The following is a 25514-nucleotide window of genomic DNA, read 5'->3' as shown; positions in this document are numbered from 1 at the left end:
AGCAACAGATGTTTTGAGGATGAATTGCATAACATGCCAATATTATTGCAGAACACATTTCACTTTTCTTTTTGAAAATGTGTTAATTTGTATTTGTTTTACGCTGCAGATCGATCAAACGGGTGTTCGTGTTATTTATGAGAGGCAGTATTGGCATTTCTTTTACAACAGTCTAGTTTTACACACTTTCACACGCGTTTGCGTTTTTCTTGCATTTGCCGATGGTTCTCATTTCACCCGTTTTTGTGCGTACGCGTGGGTCCGAGCTTGCGTGAAGGACCGCACATTTTTCCGTCAAGTTTGCTTTTTATAAATACCAATTATTGCGTAGAGAGCGGCGTACGACTTCTCTTGTGCGTACGCAACGTTTATAAATGAGGCCCCAGGTCTTTACTGGATATTATGAGTCTGTCTTTGCTGACAAGACATGTACCACAGTCCTTCAAGGTCAAGAATAGATTTTAAGGTACTTCTCACCTACAAGGCACTTGCTGTTGAGGCACCGTTGGATCTTAAAGAGCTTGAAACACCTTATTTCCCTACAAGGCAGCTGCGCTCCATAGATGCTGGTTACTTGTTGTTCCTATTGTTTTAAAAAGTAGGCTGGGGGCCAGAGCCTTCAGTTATCAAGCTCCTCTTTTGTGGAACCAGATTCCACTTTCAGTCCGGGGGGCAGATAAAGTCAGCTCTTTTAAAGTAAAACTTAAAACTTTCCCCTTTGATTTTGCCTATAGTTAGGGCTGGCTCAGGTTAGCCCGAACCAGCCCTTAGTTAAGCTGCTATAGGCTTAGACTGCCGGGGGACTTCTTAAGACACACAGAGCTCCTCTTTCCCTCTCGCTTTCTACAATAATCCACATTTTATTAATGCACATGACTAATTTAGTTTCTTTCCGGGAGTTTTTTTGTGCTTTCTCCCCTAGCAGGTCTCCGTCGATCCTAGTTCCTTCTGGAACCTGGTCCTGACAACTGCCGTGGCACTGCTGACACCTGCTGCTGCCATCATTATCTTAAATATTAATCATATTACTGAAATCATAAACCAACATTACCGTGTCCTAATGTCTCTGTGCTCTCCCTCCCCACAGGCTTCTGTAGATGGTGGTTCTATCTGATGGTGGTTGCCCCTGCAGTGGTCCTGCTGTGCGCCTGGCTTACTACTCACAATTACTTGAATCATTTCTGTCATATAATTGCATGTATTATACATTGTTCATTCTGTAAACATAGACATCATTGTAGTCTGTCCATTCCGGGAGTGGGATCCCTCCTCTGATGTTCTCCCTAAGGTTTCTTCCCTTTTTTCCCTCTTGGAAGGGTTTTTTTTCAAGGAGTTTTTCCTGTGCCAATGTGTGGGACAAATTTGTAATTTGCGATTTTGGGCTATACAAAATAAAATGTTCTAAGCGCCTATATGAAAACAGTGAATATTAACAAAGGTGTTCCATGAAGTGTTTTATATTAATCTTAACAGTGTTCTATTGGTTCTTATAAATGTCCAGGCATTTCACTTCACTTCAGGGAGTGGGTCTATTGAACACAAAATATCATGTTGCATTGATATTACCACCTGAAGGCAACGAGTCATGAACTAACTGGCAGCCTGTAGTCCCCCTACCGCCAACAGGAGTTGGAGTAGTAGACCGTGGTGCATTGTGGGATACACTGAGCAGAGTTAGCATGTGACAGTGTCTAATACATGCATGAACACACCTGTAAGGGTTCAAGAATGTTGGGTGTGTGTATTGGGAAAGACCCCTAGTCAGACTGGACACATTGAACGTGGAGTTGATTGATGTTCTTCACCAAGATTAGATGTGACCCGGATCTCAGGAACAACAATACCGTATACAGATTGTCAACTGACAATACTTTTTTTACTAAAATTTAATATATAAAAACATTACGTGATGTTTGTATAACATTGACCAAGTAATAAAAGAAAAATCAAATGATACCCTGACACATAAACCTCACACAACATTAAAGTTTAGTGAAGTCCATTCCGTGTTTCAACAACAGGTCTCATCAGTGGAGATTGTATGCGTATGTGGTCAGACGTCCGTTGACTTGCTTTCATTGGTACGTTTTTTCCTGAAACAAGAACAGAAACAAGACATTTCAGTCATGAGAACAAGTGTGGAGCCATACTGGTGTCTCTGTGATGTTGGTATGAAAAGGACAAACTGGGTTATTAAGACAATCTACACATAATTAAGAAAGTCTGTTCTCCAAACACGTCATCAACAAGCGTTGCCTCTTTTACGGTAAAATAAAGTAATGTCACACTTTTATCATGCTAATGATTAACAGGTGACTTAACAATGATTGGTTGCAAACATTTTACTATTAGCACTAAAAGACAAAGATGCATTACTACAAATGTTGACCTGACAATGGCACTAGCTAAAAAGTTAGCACATCACCAAAGCGTTCACAGTCAATCCTGGGGAGGAACACCACCGCCTGAACCAGATTTTATCACAATTAAATCAGTAATTGTTGAGATATGTCTGTGTGGCCAAAATTGAAGGATCGAGAGATCAAGATACTTGGACAGAAAGACATTAGCCTCCAAAGAGCTGCTTACCTGACTGAAAAAACACAGAATGCATTGCCTTTGGGCTGCCTACTTACTGTAGCTCATGCTTCAGCCGGGCCAGTTTGTCCATTAGCCGGTCATTTTTCACCTGCAGAGGATTGTCAGGGACAAACCAGGCCGCTATAAACTTGCACATCACCACAACGTGCTGCAGAAAAACAGACGATAGTTCAATGCCATCTTCAGTTCAAGTCGACATCTTTGCCTAAGCAAAATGTGGAGGACCAACCTCAAACAAGATGACGAAGGCAAAGCGCACAGCCAGAACCAACCAGAACTGAGCAGTCAGTGTGTAGTCCTCATCACTCCTGTAGTCTCTGTAGCTGTACGCACAGACAGATTGTATCGGTAGTCAGATCTGTGACCTTTTCTTGTTTCACAGCCGAGTAAGACTATGGTTTTCTCACCTGCACTGTGTGACGTTGAAGCCCTTGTCTGTGATCATCTGATTGGGGAGAAAGTCATTTCTAACAGCCACATGTGACACAACAGCCGTAGACAAAGTGTCGTTGATGTAGCCCTGCATGCAGCTGCAAGAAGAACACACAGCACTCATGATCAGACACAACACTGTGAGCGGATATCTTATCAGGTGATTCTTCCAGCTGTAAGAGGACTAACTGTGTGAGACTGCTTCCGTTAGCACAGGGGCCATAACGGTAACGGTAGACAAGGCGGGGAATGAAGTCCGATGAGACCCCGATGACCAGGCCGTTAGCAATCACTGCTAACACGCCAATCACCTCCAGCACCTTCGTCCACACACCTGTACGCAGGAGAGAGTACGGTTACACAGGACACCGTAGTGTCTCGCACAGACACACACACACACCACAGTGTATTATGGAAACGATTCAGGTAGCAGCCCACTCTACACAAGAACCTTTCGACAGACACACAGCTCACCGATGTCGTTGGTCTTCCTTGGAACAATCCGCCGCTCCAGGCGGACCATCTTGATAGCATCCAGACGTATTTCAAAGATATTGTTGATGAGAGCCAGCAGGGGGGCGAGGGGGAATGCTGCCACAAATATGGTGGTGAAACTGAACTGGACCACTGGGTGGAGAAGCACATGGACTTACTAGAAAGTGTGTTATAATTATCAATAAACAGTCAAAAGTGGAGAGGATAGACAACGCACATTACATTACAGGTCATTTAGCTGACGCTTTTATCCAAAGTGACATTTGTAACCCATGGCTATTTACATTTTGCCCGGGGAGCAAATAGGGGTTAGATGTCTTGCTCAGGGACACTTCAACTTGGTACATGGGGCAGCTGGGACTCGAACCACCAACCTTGCAGTTCCCAGCGCGCCCTCTGTACCCCTGCGGCACGACGACCCACACACACCATTGGGACCTTGTATGGACATACTATCCACCATTGTATTAATGCAATGGGCTTTTTGGGTGGAGACTACGGACGTACCCATCTCCAAGAACTCATTGAACAGACTGAAGTTGTCTGTGTTGTCCAGATGGTAATTTGACACCCAGTCCGGAAGGTTGCAGGTGTGACACGGTTCGGCACGCTGACTATCACGGCAGCCCTTCTTTTGACGCTGACCACACTTCCTCTGCAGCTTCTTTGCATTGTTTCTGCTCAGACGGTTCTTAACCCAGCTGGAAAACAAAACGTTCTCACGTGAAGGCAAAGTCGGACATTACTCGGCCTCATCAGCACACACAACAGGATGTGTTGGAACAAAACATAGACACTCACGGCACAGAGAACTCAAAGATGTTGTTGAGAGTCTGTTTGAGGAGCATGATGATGGCCATCTGGATGAAGAGGTCTGTCAAACAACCACTAGGATGGCACTATAACACACACACACACACACACACACACAGAACATATCTAAGGCTCAGTACTGTGGTGGAGACACAATATATGAATGACATACTTAAAAGTCCACCTCCTCACCTCTTCCAGTCTCCATCCAGCAATACGTGCATAGTCCCCTGGACGGCCGTTTATCCTGAACAACAAATGAGCTTCATCAGCAATCTGCATGTCTACCCGGTGACAGCACATTCCTTCTAAGTGAAGGAGCTTTACAACGGTAGAGGAAAGATATACTACACCATCACATGACTAAAAAAAGTGGAGCTATTTTATTTTCAGCTATTTCCTAATTGTACCATGTGTTGACGCTTTGGCCATGTTGACATTTTTACACAAAGTATATTTGAGTTGAAAGGACAGTTGTAGATAGACACAGTAGATGGACTACACGAGATGGACTACAACAGACGGATACAGTGAGGACAGACAGAGTACCTGCCCAGGAAGAAGGCCACGTAGAAGAGTGAGGAGAAAAGAGTGAAGAACTGGAAGGTAAACATCTTGACCGTGAAGCTCCTCTCTGTGGCTGCAGATGAGTTGGTCTTCTCTGAAAACACAGAAAGCACTTGGTCAGGCATTCATGCACTGTGAGATACGTGACTAAATCGGTTTGTACATTACATCTGAAATTCAATATTATGAATGCATTTAGATCATTTAACTCTACTCAGTTGCTTCACATTTATGGTGTAATGTATGCATTCCTACATCTTATTGCATTTGTACTGTGCACACTGAAGTGTTCTTTGTTCTCACCTACGTCACACAGTTTGAGGGACACCCATCTGTTGACCTACAGGGAGCAGAGATGTGATGGTTAATACAATATCAGCAGGTTTCCCTTTCTTGGCAGGATGTTCACTAATTCTGTCCAATAAGCAAATTTCATTTTTTTAAACATCCCACATGTTCATTTTTTAGGGTACGTTCCACAAAAATACCAAAATCTTTAAAGGCCATAGGAGACAACTTAAAAGGGAACTTATGTTGACCATTATTCAGTTCCACTGGGTTGAGAACTTTGGGGGAGTGGGTTGGGCAAATGGTTTGGCCGGACATTATACAAGTTACAACGGTAGGGGAAAGACTGACGTTGTCAAATGCACAAAAAGTCTAGCTTACACCACTAGTTCTCAAACTATGGTGGGGCGCGGAGGTATTACAGGTGGGGTGCGAGGGGATGGGGGAAATGTAGTTTTTTTATTTTTATTATTAGGGTCCTCGCTATGACTAGTCGTAGAGGAACCTATTGTATTTTACATTACATTTACATTACATCACAGGTCATTTAGCAGACGCTTTTATCCAAAGCGACTTACATTACACTTTAAACCCATGGCTTTTCACATTTTGCCCAGGGAGCAATTAGGGGTTAGGTGTCTTGCTCAGGGACACTTCGACTTGAGACATGGGGCAGTCGGGACTCAAACCACCAACCTTGCAGTTCCCAGCATACCCGCTCTACCCCCTACGCCACGTATTTCATAGAATTATTCTTCTTAGTTTTTTCTCTAAAGGATTTTTCCCTTTTATCAGATTCAAAAAGTTGTTAAATTTGGCATGCATATCAGAACTGGTGAAAAATTTGATAATTTTTGGGTCTCGCATTTGGGTACAAAGAAATGTCTCCAAAGCGCCCCCTAGAAAGGTAAAAAGGTACCACACTAGGCAACTTTTTTCCCAAGATGCCCGATTGACTTGAAATTTAGCACACATGTGCTCTTGGACATGCACTACAAAAAAAAGTCAATCATGGTATGCAAATGCGCCTCACCTTTTTGGCCATTTCTCCTAAACGCTATGTGAAATTGTCACGTAATTTTCTGGGGATCATTATTGGGTAAATTTCCCCCCCGCCTCATCAAGATCGTGTTGATATCTCATTGTTTTGAGAAGATATGGGCTAATGAACTTCGCAAGGGGTTTTTAATTTGACAAGACTAATAACTTCCAAAATATTTGGCCTGCCTTCACCAAACTATTACACTATTGAGGTGCTCTTACGCGCGCGCACTAGAGAGGTGCTCTTACGCGCGCGCACTAGAGAGGTGCTCTTACGCGCGCGCACTAGAGAGGTGCTCTTACGCGCGCGCACTAGAGAGGTGCTCTTACGCGCGCGCACTAGTGAGGTGCTCTTACACGCGCGCACTAGTGAGGTGCTCTTACACGCGCGCACTAGTGAGGTGCTCTGAGCTCACATCCTCAGCAGTTTGGAAACAGAAAACTGCTCTCTTGTATGTGGCCTGAACGTAAAACACAGATTTCAGTTACCACAGACGCGGTCTTGGTTGAATACAGCATGAGGATACAGGTATACATACCCGGGTCATGATCTGAATGGTGAGATAATGCAGCACAGCTCCAAACATGACAGCCACAGTGTTTGCATGGTCCCTCATAAACTCCCAGCCGCCTTCAGACATTAGGGGGGCGGCCACAACTCGAAACACCACCAGGGCTTGAGCGAGGAGAATAATCACCATCAGCTGGAACACAAACACACACATTGACATGCGTCTGGTTCTTTCTGCCGACACCGCTGTTGATCTTCAGTGACCAAATTACCTTCCCTTTACAATGAACTGCAATCATGTAGCAAAGCAGCAAGAACCCATTAGGATTGTTAGACGTTAGAGTGGTTGTTGAAGGATGATTAAAACAGACCTTTGGTTGTGAAACGCTTTCATGTGCAGGTTAACATTTCACTAGTTAGGTTTAGGTCAGTGCTCCGGCCCTGCTGTATTCAACACCCACTGAACTCTTTAGGTATTCCGCTACAGATATAGAGTGCCGAGTGTGTCCCAATCCCCACCTTTACATACGTGTTCAGACGGTCATATTAAAATGTATACATTGAAAACATTAAGGATTACAGATGGAGAACACCCCACACAAAATCAGTCGATATTTACTAATTTGTTTAAATATTTAAATTCGTCATACGAGCCATTTCAATAAAATAAATTTTAAAAAACAGTAAAACATGATTCAAAATGACTTCTCATCCTATGAGGACAGATCCTGGAAGATGTTCAAAGTGACTAAATACCCGTAATTGTAAATCAGATTTTTTGACATTGTCATGGTGACATAACATGTGGCAGCCTGTGTGTCCCCTACCATGAGGGTTACCAGAATGAGGACCACGGTGCTGCGCAGGTAGGAGTGTCTGAACTTTTTCGGCTGGCAGTTTGGATCATTGACTATTTCCATAATCAGTTCCTCCTGTAAACACATTGAAGGGATGTTACAAGGACGGTGTGTCCTGGAAGGGTACGTCAGAAGGAGCTGTAAAAGGAAAAGGACTTTTTGGGGAAAATGTGTTAAAGCTCAGTGCAATGAAAATGTAAATAAAATATAGATAAGAAATTCTAACCATCATGAATGGAAGAAAAATAAATCATCAAGTATCATCCAGCTGACATGTCCCTCAACTCTTTACTGCATGCAGTCAGGAAGCATCAGGCAAATATCAGAAACGTTGTTGTATTTTAGATTCTTCTTGAGAATTCCACCTGTGTAGATTCTTTTACTGTATTTAGTGGATATTATATACAATCCTTTACTGCATACTCATTAAATACGGTGTGTGCTATGATAATATACAATTAGAATAATAATTGGAAAAAGCCTCTAATAGTCTAACTGTTTGGAATCTGCATTGTAGGGTTGCTACTGGTTAGGTTCAACACGTTAGAGGATCTAGACGTGACGGGTCAGAAGTACCTCTTCCTCACACCAGTCAAAGACCTTCCACTGAGAAACATGTCTGGATCTGGTTCTCTTCCACAGCTCCAGGAATAAAGTGGCTGTAAGACACAGATACAACCAGTTAAACATTATGATACACATGTTAGTCATCGCCATTCATCAGACACTCACCCCAGATTGCCATAAACATAGCAAAAGCCACAGTGCCCTCATTGTCAAACAGGTGGCTGACCTGTATGGATACAAACAAATAGTATACATATGACAAACAGATTAACAACTGGACCATCTTTTCGGGCCTTAGAGGGGCTGCGAACACCATAAACCACCATAGTTCATTCACAGTAAGGACACTCGGGATGACAAAGCACTACCCTAAGCCCTTAGTGTGTGGTTCTAGTTACATAAAACGGCTTATAGCTAAGGAAAACCCCAGATTCAGTAGCTCAGAAAATTAGAATTTTACACAGCCTAATTAAAAAAAACAAGCCCTTTTTTCTACCCCACTGTTTCCTTCCACTCAACTTCCCATGGATATAGCACTGTGTGAACAGTTAACAGCTAGCTTCTTTAGCAATGTCCTTATGTGGCTTACCCTCCTAGTGGAGGGGGTCCAGTTGTCCAGACTGTCTTTTGTCTTCCTATCAGCAGTCTTCCACAGCAGTGATTGTGTACCGTACTGAACCAGATTGAGATCATTTGAAGGCTCAGGAAACCTTCATTAGCTGATTATAGTGACACCATGAGTCTACAATATTCATCTTCTTCACAATATTGTCATTGAATTTGGGATTTTCATTAGCCATAAGCTGCAATCATCAACATTTTAAGTAAAAAACACTTAAAATCACCGTGTGTGTGTGTATAATAACTACAAGTTAATACGAGTTTCACTTTTTTGCATTGAATTACTGCATTACTGACAGTCACAGAAGTCATGCAAAAGAACTGTCGCAGGACAATACACGGGATGAAGTAAGAATCAGGCTCATGCAGCACCAGGAAATCAGAGAGGGTTGTGCACACGTCTTTACAAGGTCCTTCATCAACAGTCACATGACATACATTTAGCTGGTAAGCCCTACTTGGCCCCACAGGAAAGAAATCAAATCAACAAAATGAAGTGACATTGCATTAGTTCACCTTAGCGTAGGTGCAGGTGTCTGACAGCTGCCACACCGTACATCTCTTATCACAGCGAGGACACATAATGATGTTGGACTGACACACTTCCTTACTGAGGACACAGACAGAGAAAAATATAGGCCAATTGCACCGATTCTTTTTCCAAACAAACCTAGTTAACAAGAAGATTCTGACTTCTCAAGGCTTCCCAGAAGTGCAATTGTCAAAATTCCCAACTCATAGCAGAAAGACTCTCTGGTTGCCCACAAGTTGAGTTGAGCAAAATATGTTGCATACACTGATCTTCATGTAAATTAACTAACCCAAAAAGACATCCTCTAAACGTTTAACATATAAAATTCTGTGACCGGGATCATTACTTCACAACTTCTAATTTACTGTTCTATGCCTTTATAATTTCATAAACAAAAACAGTTTAACTTAAACTGGTCAGCGGTACATCCTGTAAAGCTATGTAATGTATGTTAATAGATTACTCTAATGGGAAGTCAAGTTATATTTATCGGGTGAAATACACGACAACAACTAGGTCTAATTTGGACAGTTTGGTGAATCCTAAAATACAAACCGATCAGAGCTGTTTAGGAGAAGAATACAGAAATGGTCTTTCTTGAAACCGCAAAGATACCAAAAAGTCAGACATTTTTTAAAATTCTAAAACAGAAATCAAAATAACTTCAATAAATTATGCTCATAAAAATAATTCCATGCTTCCGACTCACATGAGAGGGTTGGTGTTAAAGAAGGCGAGTCCGTACAAAAACACAAAAACACCCACAGCAGCAGCTGGAACCAGCAGCTTGGTGTACCAGCCCAGCCACAGGTAGTACAAGGCCACCTTCTCCCCAAAGTAGCCCCTACAGGGGACACAGACACAGGCAGGTAAAGACAGGGACACAGACACAGGCAGGTAAAGACAGGGACACAGACGGACAGAGGTGGCGACAGGGACACAGACAGACGGAGGTGGAGACAGGGACACAGACAGACAGCGTGACTGACTGGATGTCGGTGATTGGTTGTCCTTTACAGAGAGCCGACCAGCGCGCCCACTTTTTCTTCAGATTTTTCCGGGCTTCTCGCTGATCATCATGGGAAATATCAACACACAGGCTTCAGGGGGTTATCTTATATGCTAATACAATGTTTCACATTAATGTTATATATATCAGTATGTCTAAATATTTTTCATTTCTATGTGTGGGAATATGTTTTTTTTTAAAAGGCTGTCTCTGTAATTAATGCTCATTTTCATTAAACGTTGACAAATGTCCCCAGCAGTGTTATGTCAACTAATCAAGACATATTCTCTCGTTACACTTTTATTTATCAAAGATCAATTATTGAAACGGATCACCATAATGGCTTTCAATAAATACATCAAGACAGTCTTTCAATTACAGTGTGGGGAAAAAAAAGTCTGATTTTGTTCATTGTGATGGATTAAATCGAGATTTCATATCTTCTGCTGCTGAATGTTTAGCACAACCATTTATTTCAAGAAGGTTTTCGTTTAACATATGATGACCTGTTGTAGCTGAGCATGCAGGTCATTTAGCTCAATATAAGAATCAGAAGATAATCAATACAAAAACACTTCAATCTAAGCTAAAAATAATAATAAAAATTACAACTTGATTGTGGAGTTTGATGAGATTTGTCAAGGGCTGACTCACCTCATGGAGGCAGAACATGGTTTCAAACACACCCTTCTTAAACAGTTCCTCTAGGTTCTCTGAAAAAAGCACAACATATCTGCATTGGCCTTTGGTCGTCCCATTTCACCGCTGAGAAGAGGGCCGCCAAATGTGAACTCAGCAGTCAGCATCCTGTTTTTAAACGTCAGCTTTAAGAATTATCTGCATCTATCGTGATCAAATAAAAGAACTGCAGGAGAACCTGACTGATGTACACATTAAACTAAGTAAAATGTCAGTGGTGAATGCTGCTTTAGTTGTGAATCCCAATAATGTTGTCCATTACGGTTTGAAAATGTTCACAAGGCTTGGGTGGGGGGGGGGTGAGCTGACAATTTTTAAATGTTTGTGTGATATATTGGTTTGAAATGCAAACTAATATCAGAAGATATGAGGTGTTTAAGGATTATACGTTAACTAATGAGCAACTTAAAGTTTACATGATTGTACTGTTTCTAGTCTTTTGACCACTCAAAGCACCAACCGCCAAGACAAATTCCTTGTATGTTTGACATATTTTGGCAATAAATGTTTCCTGATTAACACTTCACCTCATCATTCACTGGCAGGAGGAGCTACCATGAAAGGTACCACCAGCCCGCCCATCACAACTAAATAACACGTTCACAAACCAAATCCATAGCTATGGGGATGGAGCCCTCTACATACACAATCCCTCAAAGTGACAGAAAACATTCTCCATAATATACAAGAGCGGAAAACTATTTACAGAAGAGGCCAACCCAGTTCTCAAGGCACTGGTTAGGAATAATGTGGGAAGCTTCATCGGGAGGCGTGGCTGTCGCAATATGCGATAAAATGACATATCACACTCTGAAATCGCGTGCAATAATGTTTGGTGCTGCGATATTCATTTTACATATAAATGAGTGTCAACAACATTTAAGTTGATGGCGCTGCCTCCGTCCTTTCTCTTCCAGCCGCGGAGCGCTTCGCCCAGCCGGCGGTCGCAGCCCCGCGTTAAACCCCCCACCCCACCGCACCGCACGTCCGATGCTTAGCCCGCTCCCTGTCCCTTGCACTTATTATTTTTGTTTATTTACATTAGGATATATTTTTTCACATTCTGATTCTAATGTCTAACTACTCTGACAAATAAAACGTTCTTTGTTCTTTGAAATAGCGTACTTTTATTACTGTGCTATTATTTAGTCATTATGTTATCAGTGGCATAAAATGGTGTCAAAATTGCAATAAATGATGGTGCGATAATCGCATAACAAAAATGTGATATTGTGACAGCCCTGGGCGTGGCCTCTCTTACCGCAGTTATACCAACAACACCCAAAGTGATGTAGCCATGAAATTTCACCTGTATCTCAGATAAAATGAATGTCATCTTGTTTGCAGCGCTTAAAACGAATAACACAGAAATACTGATTATTGGTTGAAAGACCACCCAGGCCCTCTCTAAAGGTAAGGCCCTTCCTTTCAGCAATACAGGTACAGGCTTTCATCTTACATGGTCTCTGGACTAATCCAACACTCTTTTCTGAGCTACAAAAGGACTACAATGAATGTACTGCAATTAATTTGTGCTGGACAATTGATGACCTACCTAAAAGGATAGCATACGTTATACCCGTTTTAAAGTCTTTACACCGGCTACAGTTTTTGTATGACTTTTAAATGATTTGAAAAGCCTTTAACGCAGTACATGGCCCTTCATTAGGTTACCTCTTAGAAATGCTTAGAGTTATGAACCAGGGAGAACCTTCAGAATGTCCAGCTCTTCTCCTTTAGCTGTTCCACAAAGCAGACCCAAACATTATTTATATTTATAGATATTGTTTTTTCCAGTAAAAACCTTTTTAACAGCTCCCACACTGCCAGATGAGCGTAATGCCCTCTACGCGCGTTTCAAGGCCGCCACCAACCTACAGAAAGGGCTTTCGACCACGGAGCGCAGACAAGACTTACCACTCGCTGTAACAACATCAGAGGTGCGTATGGTTCTGAGGAGAACAAACCCACGGAGGGCATCTGGCCCAGACAACATCCCTAAGGGCCTGTTCATCCGAGCTGGCTGACATTTACAACCTCTCACTAGAACTCACTCATGTGCCCACCTGCTTCAAGTCAAACACCACTGTGCCGTGCCCAAAGAAAAACACAGTGACCTGCCAAAATGACTATCTTCCCGTTACACTCACCCCAATAGTGATGAAGTGTTTCAGGAGGATAGTCATGAACCACATAAAGAAGATGATCCACGACACCATAGACCCGCTGCAGTTTGCATATATCGTCTACGGCCAATGCAGTGAACAATGTCATCCAGACAACCCTCACGCACTTAAACGGCAAGTACACCTATGCAAGACTCCTCTTCATAGACTTCAGCTTTTAATACATTCATCCCACACAAATTCTCAGTAAAACTCTTCACTCTGGGTCTAAAACCTCTGCAATAGGGTGACCCCCAAACCCTAGCACGTCAGATTTGGCGATCGCACCTCCAACACAAGAACTGTGAGCACAGGGACCCCCCAGGGCGGTGTACAGTCACTCCACTGCCCAGGAGAGGAAGGCACGTAACAGCAGGTTATACTTTTTTTTTAAAATACAGTTCATCTCAGGATCAGCCCTCCCCTCGCTGCAGGACATTTACTCCCCCATGGTCACCAGGAGAGCCCAAAACATCCGTGAGCACGGGGACTCTTTTAATATTGCAGAGGGAATAGCAAAATAAGGATTTAATTGCAGAGTGTAACTTGTTAAACTTTCAGACATTTGTAAAGCACTTTGAACTGCAGTTTATTTGTACCAAAGTTGTGACACCAATGACGTGCGATTTACTAAAAGATAGATCAACAACACTCATGGCTGCATGGAGGTTGTCTTGTCATGTTTTCTGCGGAAGTTGTAACTGAATAAGATTGAACTATTCACTCACCTCCATTGTTGATGTAGGTATGCTCAAGGATGAAATGGATGATTCGGATCCTGGAGAAATAAAATAGATTTAAAGTAAAGTGAAGAAAAGGTATTAACAGGAGTAGGAATGTGTAGATTTATATAACCTGATGTATTTTGATGGCAAGGATGCTGGTATACACCATCCCTCCCTGCTGATTTTGTTAAAAAGATGAACACTCTACAATTGTAATGGTAGGTTTATTCTAACCGAGATATAGAATATGAAATAAAAATGCAGAAAATCACATCATATAAAATGTATACATTGATTTGCATTTGATTGTGTGAAAGTATTTGATCCCCTAACAAAACATGACTCAGTTCTTGGTAGAGAAAGCGTTATTGGAGAGCACAGAGGTCAGACCTTTCTTAATGTTGGTCAGCAGGCTTGTACACATCTCAGGAAGGATTTTGCTCCACTCCTTTTTGCCAATCTTCTCCAAATCATTAAGGTTTTGAGGCTTTTGCTTGGCAACTCAAAGCTTCAGCTCCCTCCACAGATTTTCTATGGGATTACGGTCTGGAGACTAGCTAGAGCACTCCATGACCTTAATGTGCTTCTTCTTGAGCCACTCCTTTGTGGCCATATGTTTTGGGTCATTGTCTTGCTGGAAGACCCCTCCCCAACACATTTACAGTGTCCTGGCTGAGGGAGGGTTGTTCGCCAATGGTACATGGCCCCGTCCATCCTGCTCTCGATGCGGTTTTATTCGCCCTGTCCCCGTAGCAGAGAAACAGCCCCAAAACACGTTTCCAACTCCGTGCTCGATGGTGGCGATGGTGTGCTTGGGGTTATCAGCATTTCTCTTCCTCCAAACACAGCAAATGAATGCCAAAGAGCTTGATTTTGGTCTCATCAGTGATCAAATCTGATCAAAAATGAGTTTCATTTGTTCATTCTTGGCCAAAAACAATTACTTCTAAAATATAACTGAAAAAGACGACTTTAATGTTGTATTTCCTTCCCCTACCTTCAAAATATCATGGAATATGAACTTTCTTTTATACATTTCCGTAAACCCTGACAATGAACACATTTGAAAGGCAATGAGTATACAACATTTAAATAATGTCTCCATAAGATCCACTAAAAATGCCCTTCCTACCTTCTCTCTGCACTGTACCGTAAGCTTTGACAAAATATGAATATTGCTTAGGTATTGTGTTTCATAGAAAAAGACAGGAATGTGAATCATCATCATCAGCACCACAAACTGGGTTCGCCCCTTCAGCACTGTTTGAAATTCCCCTTTCTCATTGCCCCTCCGTGTGGTCCATCCCTGAGAGGGCATGTGGACGAGAGGAACAATCAAGTAAAAGGGAGGAGTAAATGAGTCCAGGAGAGGAACAAACAGGTGGAGGAGAGGAACAAATGGGTAGACCCGAACAAATGAGTGAGGAAGAGCTTCACTCATAATGAACTAACTCTGGATAAGTCATACAACTCCACCTCTAACGATCCCTTTAAGGCTATTGTTGTTTCTGAAAATTTTCATGGAACTCGCTGTACAGGTTTCACCAGGAAACGCACATGACATTACAGGTCATTTAGCAGACGCTTTTATCCAAAGCGACTTACATTACACTTTAAACCCACGGCTTTTTCACATTTTTGCCCGGGGAGCAATTAGGGGTGAGGTGTCTTTCTCAGGGACACTTCGACATGGAACATGGGGCACCACATGTACTTCATTGAGTGTTCGAGTGTTACCTGGTCGTTTGGGGGTGGTGGCCTCTTAAATCGCCACACCAGTTGCAGGAGTCCGAGACTTTCAGAAGGTACTGGTAGTTTTCTAACATGTCATTGGAAGCCCGGAGGCCATAAAACATTTTGTCATCATAGACGATCCGCTAAGGAACAAAAATGAAAAAGGTCATGAATCAGGTGAGGGTGTGAAATGACAGGCAGTGAAGGAAGCACTCACTGTGACGGTGATGTTTTTCTTTTCAAGCTGTTGAATGAAGGCTTTTTGTTTGACAGTCTTCTGGTCCGTGTCATCGCCCACAATGTGGGCCACCAAAACGTAATCAAAAGTCTTGCGGGTTGGCTGTTAAACAACAACAAGAAAACCAGAGATAGATTCACTTTGATGATATTGCCATCAGTCATCAAGCTCCTCCTTTGTAGAATCAGCTTCCATTTTCAGTCCGGGGTGTCAGTCAGTCACCTCATTTAAGATAAAGATTGAGACTTTCCTCTTTGATAACGCATAGTTAGGACTGGATCACAAGCATTCCAGTTAAAATTATCTCCACTGGGCTTTTAAATTATAGGATTGGGTGGGGGAGAAAGGGGGTGAGGAGACACAATCGAATGCTTTGACGAGCCAAGACGTTGGTATGAGAGGTAGAATGCGCATGTGGAGGATGGAAGGAGGAAGGGACAATGGAAAGGTTTGCAAGATGTCAGTCTGAGTTGACTGAATGATATTTGCCTATGTGAGGGACACACAGGCCCAATCCCAGGCTGGATTTGAATTGTCCAAAAATGTAGCCCCTACAACCAGGTTCAAAGTATCACTTTATTAGCAAGATGACAAAAGAAATTAGTTATGCTAACGGTTACTTACATGATCTGCGTTTCTCGGTCATGATGGTTACTGCTCGTAAACGGCTGAATGAAACGTCACTATTTAAATATTGCCGTCTCAAGGAATTGTAGGATGGTCAAGTGGTTCCTATGCTAAAGGAGCGGAGTAGGGAAGCATTGAAGCTCCTTTCCATATCGTTACCGAATTTGAACAGCTCTCGTCCTGGGGGCCACATACACTACTTCCGGGTCATTTCACTCAGCTAAGAACCTTCCTAAGCAAAAAGGACTATTCCAATCCAGCCCCCTAAAGCCTAAATCTTGATGCCTCCAGGACTTAACAGACATCACATTACATTACATTACATTACATTACATGTCATTTAGCTGACGCTTTTATCCAAAGCGACGTACAATAAGTGCATTCAACCATAGGGTACAAACTCAGGAGAACAAGAAACAAGAAAGTGCAATTTCCTCAAATAAGCGAATTTACAATTTGCTATAGATGAGTGACGTCACAAGTACAATTTAAGTGCTGCAATTTGTTAGTCTTTAGTCGAGGTAGAGTCTGAAGAGGTGTGTCTTTAGTTTGCGGCGGAAGATGTGAAGGCTCTCTGCGGTCCTGATGTCTTCAGAGAGCGCGTTCCACCATTTCGGCGCAAGGACAGCGAAGAGTCGAGACCTAGTCGAGTGTTTTGCTCTCAGTGAGGGAGGGACGAGTAGTTTTGCAGATGCAGAGCGGAGAGTGCGGGTTGGGATGTAGGGTTTGACCATGTCCTGGATGTAAGCTGGACCCGATCCATTCACAGCATGGTACGTGAGCACCAGTGTTTTGAACTGGATGCGGGCGGCCACCGGTAGCCAGTGAAGAGAGCGGAGGAGTGGAGTAGTGTGGGAGAATTTTGGAAGGTTGAAGACCAGTCGAGCTGCTGCATTCTGAATGAGCTGCAGAGGTCGAATGGCGGTGGCAGGGAGACCTGCCAGGAGGGAGTTGCAGTAGTCCAGGCGGGAGATGACAAGAGCCTGAATCAGTACCTGCGCTGCCTTCTGAGTGAGAAGGGGACGTATTCTCCTGATGTTGTAGAGCGTGTATCTACAGGATCGCGTTGTCGCAGTGATGTTGGGAGTCAGGGAGAGTTGGTTGTCGAGTGTGACGCCGAGGTTCTTAGCAGTCGAAGTGGGCGTTAGCACAGAGTTTCCAAAGTTGACTGTCAGGTCCTGGGTAAGCGAATCTTTTCCGGGAAAGAGAAGTAGTTCAGTCTTGTCGGGGTTGATTTTCAGATGGTGGGCGGACATCCACTGAGAGATGTCAGTTAGACAGGCAGAGATCCGAGCCGCCACCTGGGTGTCCGAGCGAGGGAAGGAGAGAATTAGTTGGGTGTCATCGGCATAGCTGTGGTAAGAGAAGCCATGCGAGCGAATGACAGCGCCAAGAGAGTTGGTGTAAAGCGAAAACAGGAGGGGACCCAGCACGGAACCCTGAGGAACTCCAGTAGTAAGAGGACACGGTTCCGACACAGATCCTCGCCAGGTTACCCGGTAGGTGCGGCCATCGAGGTAGGACGAGAGAAGGGAGAGAGCAGAGCCTGTGACACCAAGTTCTTGAAGGGAGGAAATAAGGATCTGGTGGTTGACCGTGTCAAATGCAGCAGAGAGGTCCAGAAGGATGAGGACAGAGGAGAGAGAGGCGGCTCTAGCAGTGTGGAGTTGCTCAGAGACAGCAAGGAGAGCAGTCTCTGTAGAGTGGCCTGCCTTGAAACCTGACTGGTGGGGGTCAAGGAGGTTGTTACAGTGGAGATAAGAGGAGAGTTGATTAAAGATAGCACGTTCAAGGGTTTTGGACAAGAAGGGAAGAAGAGAGACCGGTCTGTAGTTGTTTTCTTCAGAAGGGTTGAGGGTGGGTTTCTTCAGGAGAGGGTTGACTCTTGCCTCCTTCAGAGAATTGGGAAAACAGCCAGATAACAGAGCGTTGTTGATGAGAAAGGTAAGGAACGGAAGAAGGTCAGGTGCGATAGATTGTAGAAGATGTGATGGAATGGGGTCAAGAGGGCAGGTGGTCGGACGGGCAGAGGTTACTAGGGTAAGAATTTGGTTAGGAGAGAGGGCGGTGAAAGAGGGAAGTGAGGGCGAAAGAGGTGAGGTCGGTGGGACGCGAGAAGTAGGTGGTGGGGTTGAGAAGGAGGAGCGTATGTCAGCTATTTTCTTGGTGAAGTAGTTGACAAAGTCTCCCGGAAGAAGGGTGGAGGGGGGAGGAGGGGTAGGGGGTTCGAGGAGATTGGAGAAGATCGAGAAGAGTTTTTTGGGGTTAGAGAATGAGGATTCGATTTTGGACTGGTAGAAAGAGCTTTTGGCAGCAGAGATAGAGGCAGAGAACGAGGAGAGGAGAGATTGAAATTCAAGCAGGTCGTCAGGTCGTTTATATTTACGCCATCTCCTTTCCGACGCTCGCATGGTGGCTCTCATGGCACGGACCGGTTGAGACAGCCACGGAGCCGGAGGGGATTTGCCAGTCCGTCGTGTCGTAAGAGGGCAGAGAGAGTCTAGAGAGGAGGAAAGAGATGAGAGGAGAGTCTCTGCAGCAGCGTTCGGATGCAAGAGTGAGAAGGAGTCAGTTGAAGGGAGAGCTGATAGAACAGAGGATGCCAGCGAGGAGGGAGAGAGGGAGCGAATATTGCGACGAGCCGGTATAGAGTTAGTCAATGAAGGAGGTTTGTTAGTTATAGAGAGTGGAAGGGAGTAAGAGATGAAGAAGTGATCAGACACATGAAGTGGAGTTACAGAGAGGTTAGTGGTAGAGCAGTTTCTAGTAAAGATGTAGTCAAGGTGATTGCCGGCTTTGTGAGTAGGAGGAGAGGGAGTGCGTGACAGAGCGAAGGAAGAAAGTAGGTGTACGAGGTCAGATGACTTCTCTGTCTGGATGTTGAAGTCACCCAGGAGGATGACCGGAGGACCATTTTCGGGGAAATTAGACAGGAGAATGTCCAATTCTTCCAAAAAATGACCTAAGGAGCCTGGCGGACGGTAGAGGACAATGATGGTTAATTGTACCGGGTGAGTGATTGTTACAGCATGGAATTCAAAGGACAATGGGGTGGCTGGTGGTAGAGGGTAGAGAGAAAAGCTCCATTTGGGTGAAATGAGTAGACCTGTGCCACCACCCCTACCAGTGGGCCTGGGAGTGTGGCTGAAGGAGAAGGCGGAGGAGAGAGCGGCTGGGGTGGATGTGTTCTCGGGTGTGATCCAGGTCTCGGTCAGAGCGAGGAAGTCAAGTGACTGCTGGATAGCAAAGCCGGAGATGAAGTCAGCCTTGCGAGTCGCTGACTGGCAGTTCCAGAGACCTCCTGTGACGAGGTGCTGGACGTGTGAGGAGCGGGTGGGATAGGAGAGAGAGGAGAGGTTACGATAGAGAGCAGATCTAGCCCGAGGCCTGTAGTATCTGCGGGAAGAGATTCGAACAGGCACGGGTGAAGGGGTCAAACACATTATTAAAAATAGCAGAAGAAGGCGCCGCATTCAGCCGCCCCGAAGACTGCCACGAAAGACTCCCTTGTCTTTGTTCTGCTCGTCTTGACTGCCACGAAAGACTCCCTTGTCTTTGTTCTGCTCGTCTTGACTGCCACGAAAGACTCCCTTGTCTTTGTTCTGCTCGTCTTGACTGCCACGAAAGACTCCCTTGTCTTTGTTCTGCTCGTCTTGACTGCCACGAAAGACTCCCTTGTCTTTGTTCTGCTCGTCTTGACTGCCACGAAAGACTCCCTTGTCTTTGTTCTGCTCGTCTTGACTGCCACGAAAGACTCCCTTGTCTTTGTTCTGCTCGTCTTGACTGCCACGAAAGACTCCCTTGTCTTTGTTCTGCTCGTCTTGACTGCCACGAAAGACTCCCTTGTCTTTGTTCTGCTCGTCTTCGTCCTGCGAGGATAAGATAACGCTGAAGCTAACGCTTCCTACGATTTCTAGTTAAATACTCCCTCGTTAGTGGAAGTCGGCTGCGGCTGCGCTGGCCGCTCCCCCGTCGTTTAGGAGACAAAAGGTCGATTGGCCTTGACAGAAACTCCTCAAAATGCAAAGCACCAATAGCTTGACACCCTAATCAGTGAACAAACACCATGTGGTCTTTTGACAAAATGAGAGTTTAAGGATACAAGTCTTATTTGCTTCAGAAAACAAGGCAAAACAGACTTAGATCAGGTCAAAACCTAGCAGAGTTAGGAGGGCACACTGGCAGTTAACTTAATAGTAGAATCTAGAACACAAACTGGCACTAAAAGACTGAAAGAGCTTGAGCAAACTAGCAACCAAGATAACTTCAAACAAAGAGAACTGGTCGTGAGACGACAAAAAACTAAAGCAAATCAGCAATCAAATTAACTTAAGACACTAGAATCAACAGCAAATTTAGCAGACTAGCTTGGTTTAAAGAAAGAGATACTTAGTCCGGTTTCAGGTCGCCTGGATGTCTGGTGGCCTTGTAGAAGAGATGCACACTGCTCAACCCGCTAAGTGGTTGAGTATGAGATTTGTGAAGGCTTGAAATGCTGTAAATATGAATGGGAAGCACTTTGCCACATATCACGTCACCATGACAACGTCCAAAAATAGAATTTACAAATGGAGAGTGAATATTTCACACTTTTTACCTGCTCATTTTTACATCTTCAAGGCTCTTTACTCATAAGATGGGAGGTCTTTTTAAAATGGAATAGATGTCTATTGCATAGATGTTGGTGATGATGGATTATGCGTTTACCCTCGTGGCTGCAATGACACAAGGGTAAAAGCCGTGTGTCATTGCAACTACATCCCACTTCCTCCCACCATACTTCCAGTGGCATTGTGCAACCACATCCATCTTTAAACTGATGAGCACAACTCACCTAATTGCCCCTTAAACCAAAATATGAGATGCAAATGAGACCGCTAACGTGAACAGGCTCACTGTTTTATCTTGACTGATGGTAGAAGGACTTTTTAGATAAACCGCTGTCTGTTTGCGTCTGACTATTTGATCCGTCCAGCGCACAGTCAAAGAATTCTTTGACATGATCAGTCTCTGTTTGCATGTCCACAGTTATCTTGTTCATGTAGGGAAAGTTCAGAAGTGAGAAAAGAGACTGGATTCTTACCATTGAAGTAAGTAAAGCCTCAGTGCTCGGACAGTCATGACATATGTCACCCAGCTCCATTTGTTCCTGTGACACACAAGGAGAGAACTAGCATTATGGCCGGCGCATGCTTCTGCGTTTGCATCTGCGTCGTTGCGTCGACGCACCTGTTTCAATTCATGGTTCTGCGTGTGTTGCAGAGCAATTCACCTCCAGAACAACAGGCAGAGTGACGTGTTTTGTTGAAGACGACCTAGAGAGTCATTTTTAAATATTCTAAACGCTTAGCTGTAAATAAATGAAACCAAGCAAATAGTGAACACAGACAGAAATGATGGCCGTTAATGGCAGCAAACCTTAGCCTGCATTGCTACGTGTGCTGCAGGGAGAAGATATTTCTCTACTCCACTTGTGCTTTTCTTACAGTAGCTTAACATTCTAGCATTGATATGCATACTTTACATTAGGGTGGTTTTCTTCTGTAACAGTTGGAGCTATTTTAATGAGGTTCTGGTCCATCACTGCATGATTACTTGGGATCTGCCACTGGGAACAGCAGCACTAGTTGTGTTAGTTAGAGACGGAAATAGAAATAATGAAAACATACTAAATTAAATGGTAGGATTACATATGGGCTTTCGTTGCACTGTTGGTTTGTACAATTTTTTAGGCCCCGTTCAGTTTCTGTTTACATCAATGAGGTTAAATAACGCGCACACAGCAGAGGACAATTCAACACCAGCACAAACTACATCCACAGAAATGATCATGAACACTGACCTAGAAAAAACTGAACATTATTAAGTTCTTGAAGGACAGTTGTACGTCGATCACACTGCATTATTCTGAGCAGGTGGACCAAATAAAACTGCACATGCGAGCAGTGAATGGGAAGATATCAGTATACAGGTGATACATGGAATAACATCTTCAATTAATGTCCAATCAGTCCAACTGGAAGATACTAAATCAGCTTGTTCATTTGGTGTCAACAGTCTAAAGGGGTTCATCCACATACTTTTATCCTTGGCTCAGATCGAGAGCAGCTGTGAGTGTCTTCAGGACCAAGAGACAGGTCCTGACCTGCCCAACAGGCTCAGTGGGTCATGTTGTTTCTCTCTTGTTGTCTCCCACATTTCAGCCTCAGCTTTGCTTTGTTAAACATCGCCCAGCGCCCCCCAACCATTTACAGTTCAGATCCTTGACTGATTCTATTCAGGGAATGATACTGAATGCAGATACATGTAGTGAACCTTTAGCATGGGTGCGACTTTTACTGCTCCCAGTGATAAACAGGTTTCACTTCTTGCCCAGTGAGGGAGGGGGGGGGGGCAGACAGACACAGACACACACACTTTAAAATGAAACTGAATAATTAGATAGTACATTTTAGTACTACTTATTTTAACCAAATGCAAACAATATTACATACTTCTGCGTGTTCTCAGGTCAGTCACAAATGTAAAGTAGAAACAGGACTGCTACAGATTCATTTTAAACTTGTTAGCTCCTTTCAAGAGATTACACCTCAGATGAAACTATGGTAATAAGTGCAATAACAAACTACTCTCTGTATACTCTCCTCGTGTGCCGTTAGAGTTGTTGTTCAAACCGGACTTCAGATAACAGGGTTAAGACCACTTTTGAGAATCTACGACATACAGAATGTATATAAACGCATATCAAACAGTAAAAATAAATAGCAAACGTTAATTCGTTTTCTTTTTTTATCTTCACGTAACTTTTACTTAATTATTCATTTTAAGCTGAATTAATATTAGTGTATCTTAATCAGAAATATATGAAAATGACATGGTTAACCATCTTCTCTCTTTGGGGTCAGTCATTTGATTAAAGGGGATTATTATTATGGTCTTCCCGTATACAGAACTACATGTAACGACAGTGATCCTGACACAGCTCTTCCAGTCATCCTAATAAACACATATGAAGTCGATCATAAGCGCTGTCCGGCCGCCCGGGTAAAGCTCCTAATGTAAACGGCGTAACTGAGCAGCCAATGGGCATCACGTCTCCAGGCTCACCTGGAACCAGTAACCACTAGAGCAGGTCCTACAGAGAGTGGAAGCCCCGTGGAGCTCCGTGCTCACCTTGAAGAACATGTCGCAGGTCGGTCCGGTGTTCACGTGAAGGTCTCTCAAAGAAAAGTGACGCTACATCCAACCAGCACGCCGTCTACGTGCTCCTCCCGCTGCCCACTAGCACCCAGTGTCTCCATCACACGCCGTTCATGTCCAAGAACGTGTATGTCGTCGCCAGTTCCGCTCCACGCTTCACTTCCGCATGTCTTCAGGTGCCTGCTTCACGAGTGCGCGCGTGGACAGGTAAGGTAAAGGCGTGCCGTTTCACCTGCAGCCGCTCCTCAGCGTCTGATGCTGCGTTCACTTCCACGGGAAACACGGAAAATGGTACTTCTGTTAGAGTTGTTTTAATTAAAGATTTGTATGTGCGTGTTTTAATTATTTTAATTCTTTGCACGTTTCAATGATCGGTTTGTGGATTGTATCGAGGGGTTTCTTTTTGAATATGGGGTTTTACTTGTTGCCTGTCCTGTTTTAATGGGGGCCTGTGGTCTGTCTCATCGTCGGCAGGTGTCTCTTATAATGACCTACAGGTGCGCCGCATCTCCCTTTAATCGACTGGAGGTCTTCAGGAGTTGGTGCAGCACGAGAGAGGTGGACATGTGGATTTCATCTCCAAGTATTTTAAACGTTTTTTTCATCGTTTGGCTTTTACTTTGATAAGCGCATCATCACGATTTGAACTTGAACTCAAAAAACCTTTCTTCCTCTCACGTCTCAAGTGGCTGTATTTGACCCTGATGTGCAAAAGCAGAAAGATGTAAGGTTTCCATATGCAGCTGTGTCTGAAGAAGGGAGTTAAGTTGGTCTCACAGATGCTCGAACAAAGGAACAGTGTGTGTTACCCTCATCTTCACCTGGGTTCTTATCTCAACCTGATTTGCAGCTTCTCGTAACTGGCACTGAGGATGGTCTTCATGTGTGTACAAACTCAGCGTTTTTACTGCTCGGAGACGCCATTACACCGAACACTGAGATACGTGCTGGTGTGTTGGACCTCCTGCTTGCAAGCAATAGTTAGAGCCAGATATCTGCGGAGAATTGCTCATGTAATCTTTTTCTCTTCTAAACAAATGTTAACTTTTTGGCTTTAATTGATCAACGTGTTGCGATCCTTCTCATCAACCACCTCGGGGGGTTCGGAGATCCCGACAGTTTATGAAATGGGTTTCTTCAATATTTAGGTCATTAAAAGCAGTAGAAACTGCAGAACAATCTAGGAATGTAATTATAAACTTTAAAACCGTCATTTTTATAATTTCATAAAATGATGGTATCATGCTCATGGTTTTGAATGGTCAGCAAGGATAATAATTCAATTCAATAATATTCTTCTCATTGCTTGGTTACAAAACTATTGCATTTTGTTGAGGTTGCAAATTTGTCCCTCGGTGTCGCAGACTTCATAAGTCCTTTCAGACCAGGAAGACAGGTAAAGGTATTATCTGTAGCGTTTCCATGCCCAAAGTATAATCTGCAATATTTGCATATCGGTTTGACTCTCATTTGCTATCCTGGACTTTATGACCACATGAACAGACGGCAAACTAAACTTCCTGTGTCCACCAGTGTCTGTCAAAGCGGGAGTCATATGCAGTGGCCAATCTACAATTCAAACACATCTCTATCACTTATTAATTGACTTTAAATATATAGTCGTTGCTGTCAAAGGATGTCATATTGCTGTTGAAACTAATTGCAACAATACCATGGCCATTAAAACCCGAACATCATCCTCATGGCAGCTTGTGACATTGAATATTGCTTCTGTCATGTAAATGTATCAAGTTGGCATGATGCTAAAGAATACCCCTAATTACTCTCGGAA

At 43.7% G+C, this 25514-nt stretch overlaps 1 protein-coding gene across 2 annotated transcripts; it reads right to left on the bottom strand.

The window, feature by feature from the left end:
* Positions 1 to 1972: 1972 nt before the first annotated feature.
* On the bottom strand, positions 1973 to 24180 carry ano9b (anoctamin 9b). Of its 2 annotated transcripts, none has more exons than XM_078085419.1 (24): positions 23696 to 24180; positions 21606 to 21671; positions 15875 to 15997; positions 15661 to 15800; positions 13927 to 13976; positions 10989 to 11047; positions 10315 to 10394; positions 10035 to 10169; positions 9310 to 9403; positions 8338 to 8398; positions 8182 to 8264; positions 7576 to 7680; positions 6777 to 6941; positions 5212 to 5248; positions 4891 to 5002; positions 4534 to 4588; positions 4330 to 4427; positions 4036 to 4229; positions 3508 to 3660; positions 3223 to 3367; positions 3009 to 3131; positions 2831 to 2924; positions 2637 to 2749; positions 1973 to 2093 (listed from the first exon to the last, which is right to left on the bottom strand). In XM_078085419.1, the coding sequence occupies exons 1-24, from the start codon at positions 23705 to 23707 to the stop codon at positions 2054 to 2056; spliced, it is 2337 nt and encodes a 778-aa protein (XP_077941545.1). In that variant the 5' UTR covers positions 23708 to 24180; the 3' UTR covers positions 1973 to 2053. The 2 variants fall into 2 exon arrangements, with proteins under 2 accessions (XP_077941545.1, XP_077941544.1); XM_078085418.1 differs by having other exon boundaries at positions 23630 to 23929.
* Between the last annotated feature and the right edge of the window lie 1334 nt (positions 24181 to 25514).

Source organism: Gasterosteus aculeatus, chromosome 12, assembly GCF_964276395.1.
Source record: "Gasterosteus aculeatus chromosome 12, fGasAcu3.hap1.1, whole genome shotgun sequence".
Lineage (NCBI taxonomy): Eukaryota > Metazoa > Chordata > Actinopteri > Perciformes > Gasterosteidae > Gasterosteus > Gasterosteus aculeatus.
The sequence above is the reverse complement of the archived record's forward strand: the minus strand, read 5'-3'. Positions and strand labels throughout refer to the sequence as shown.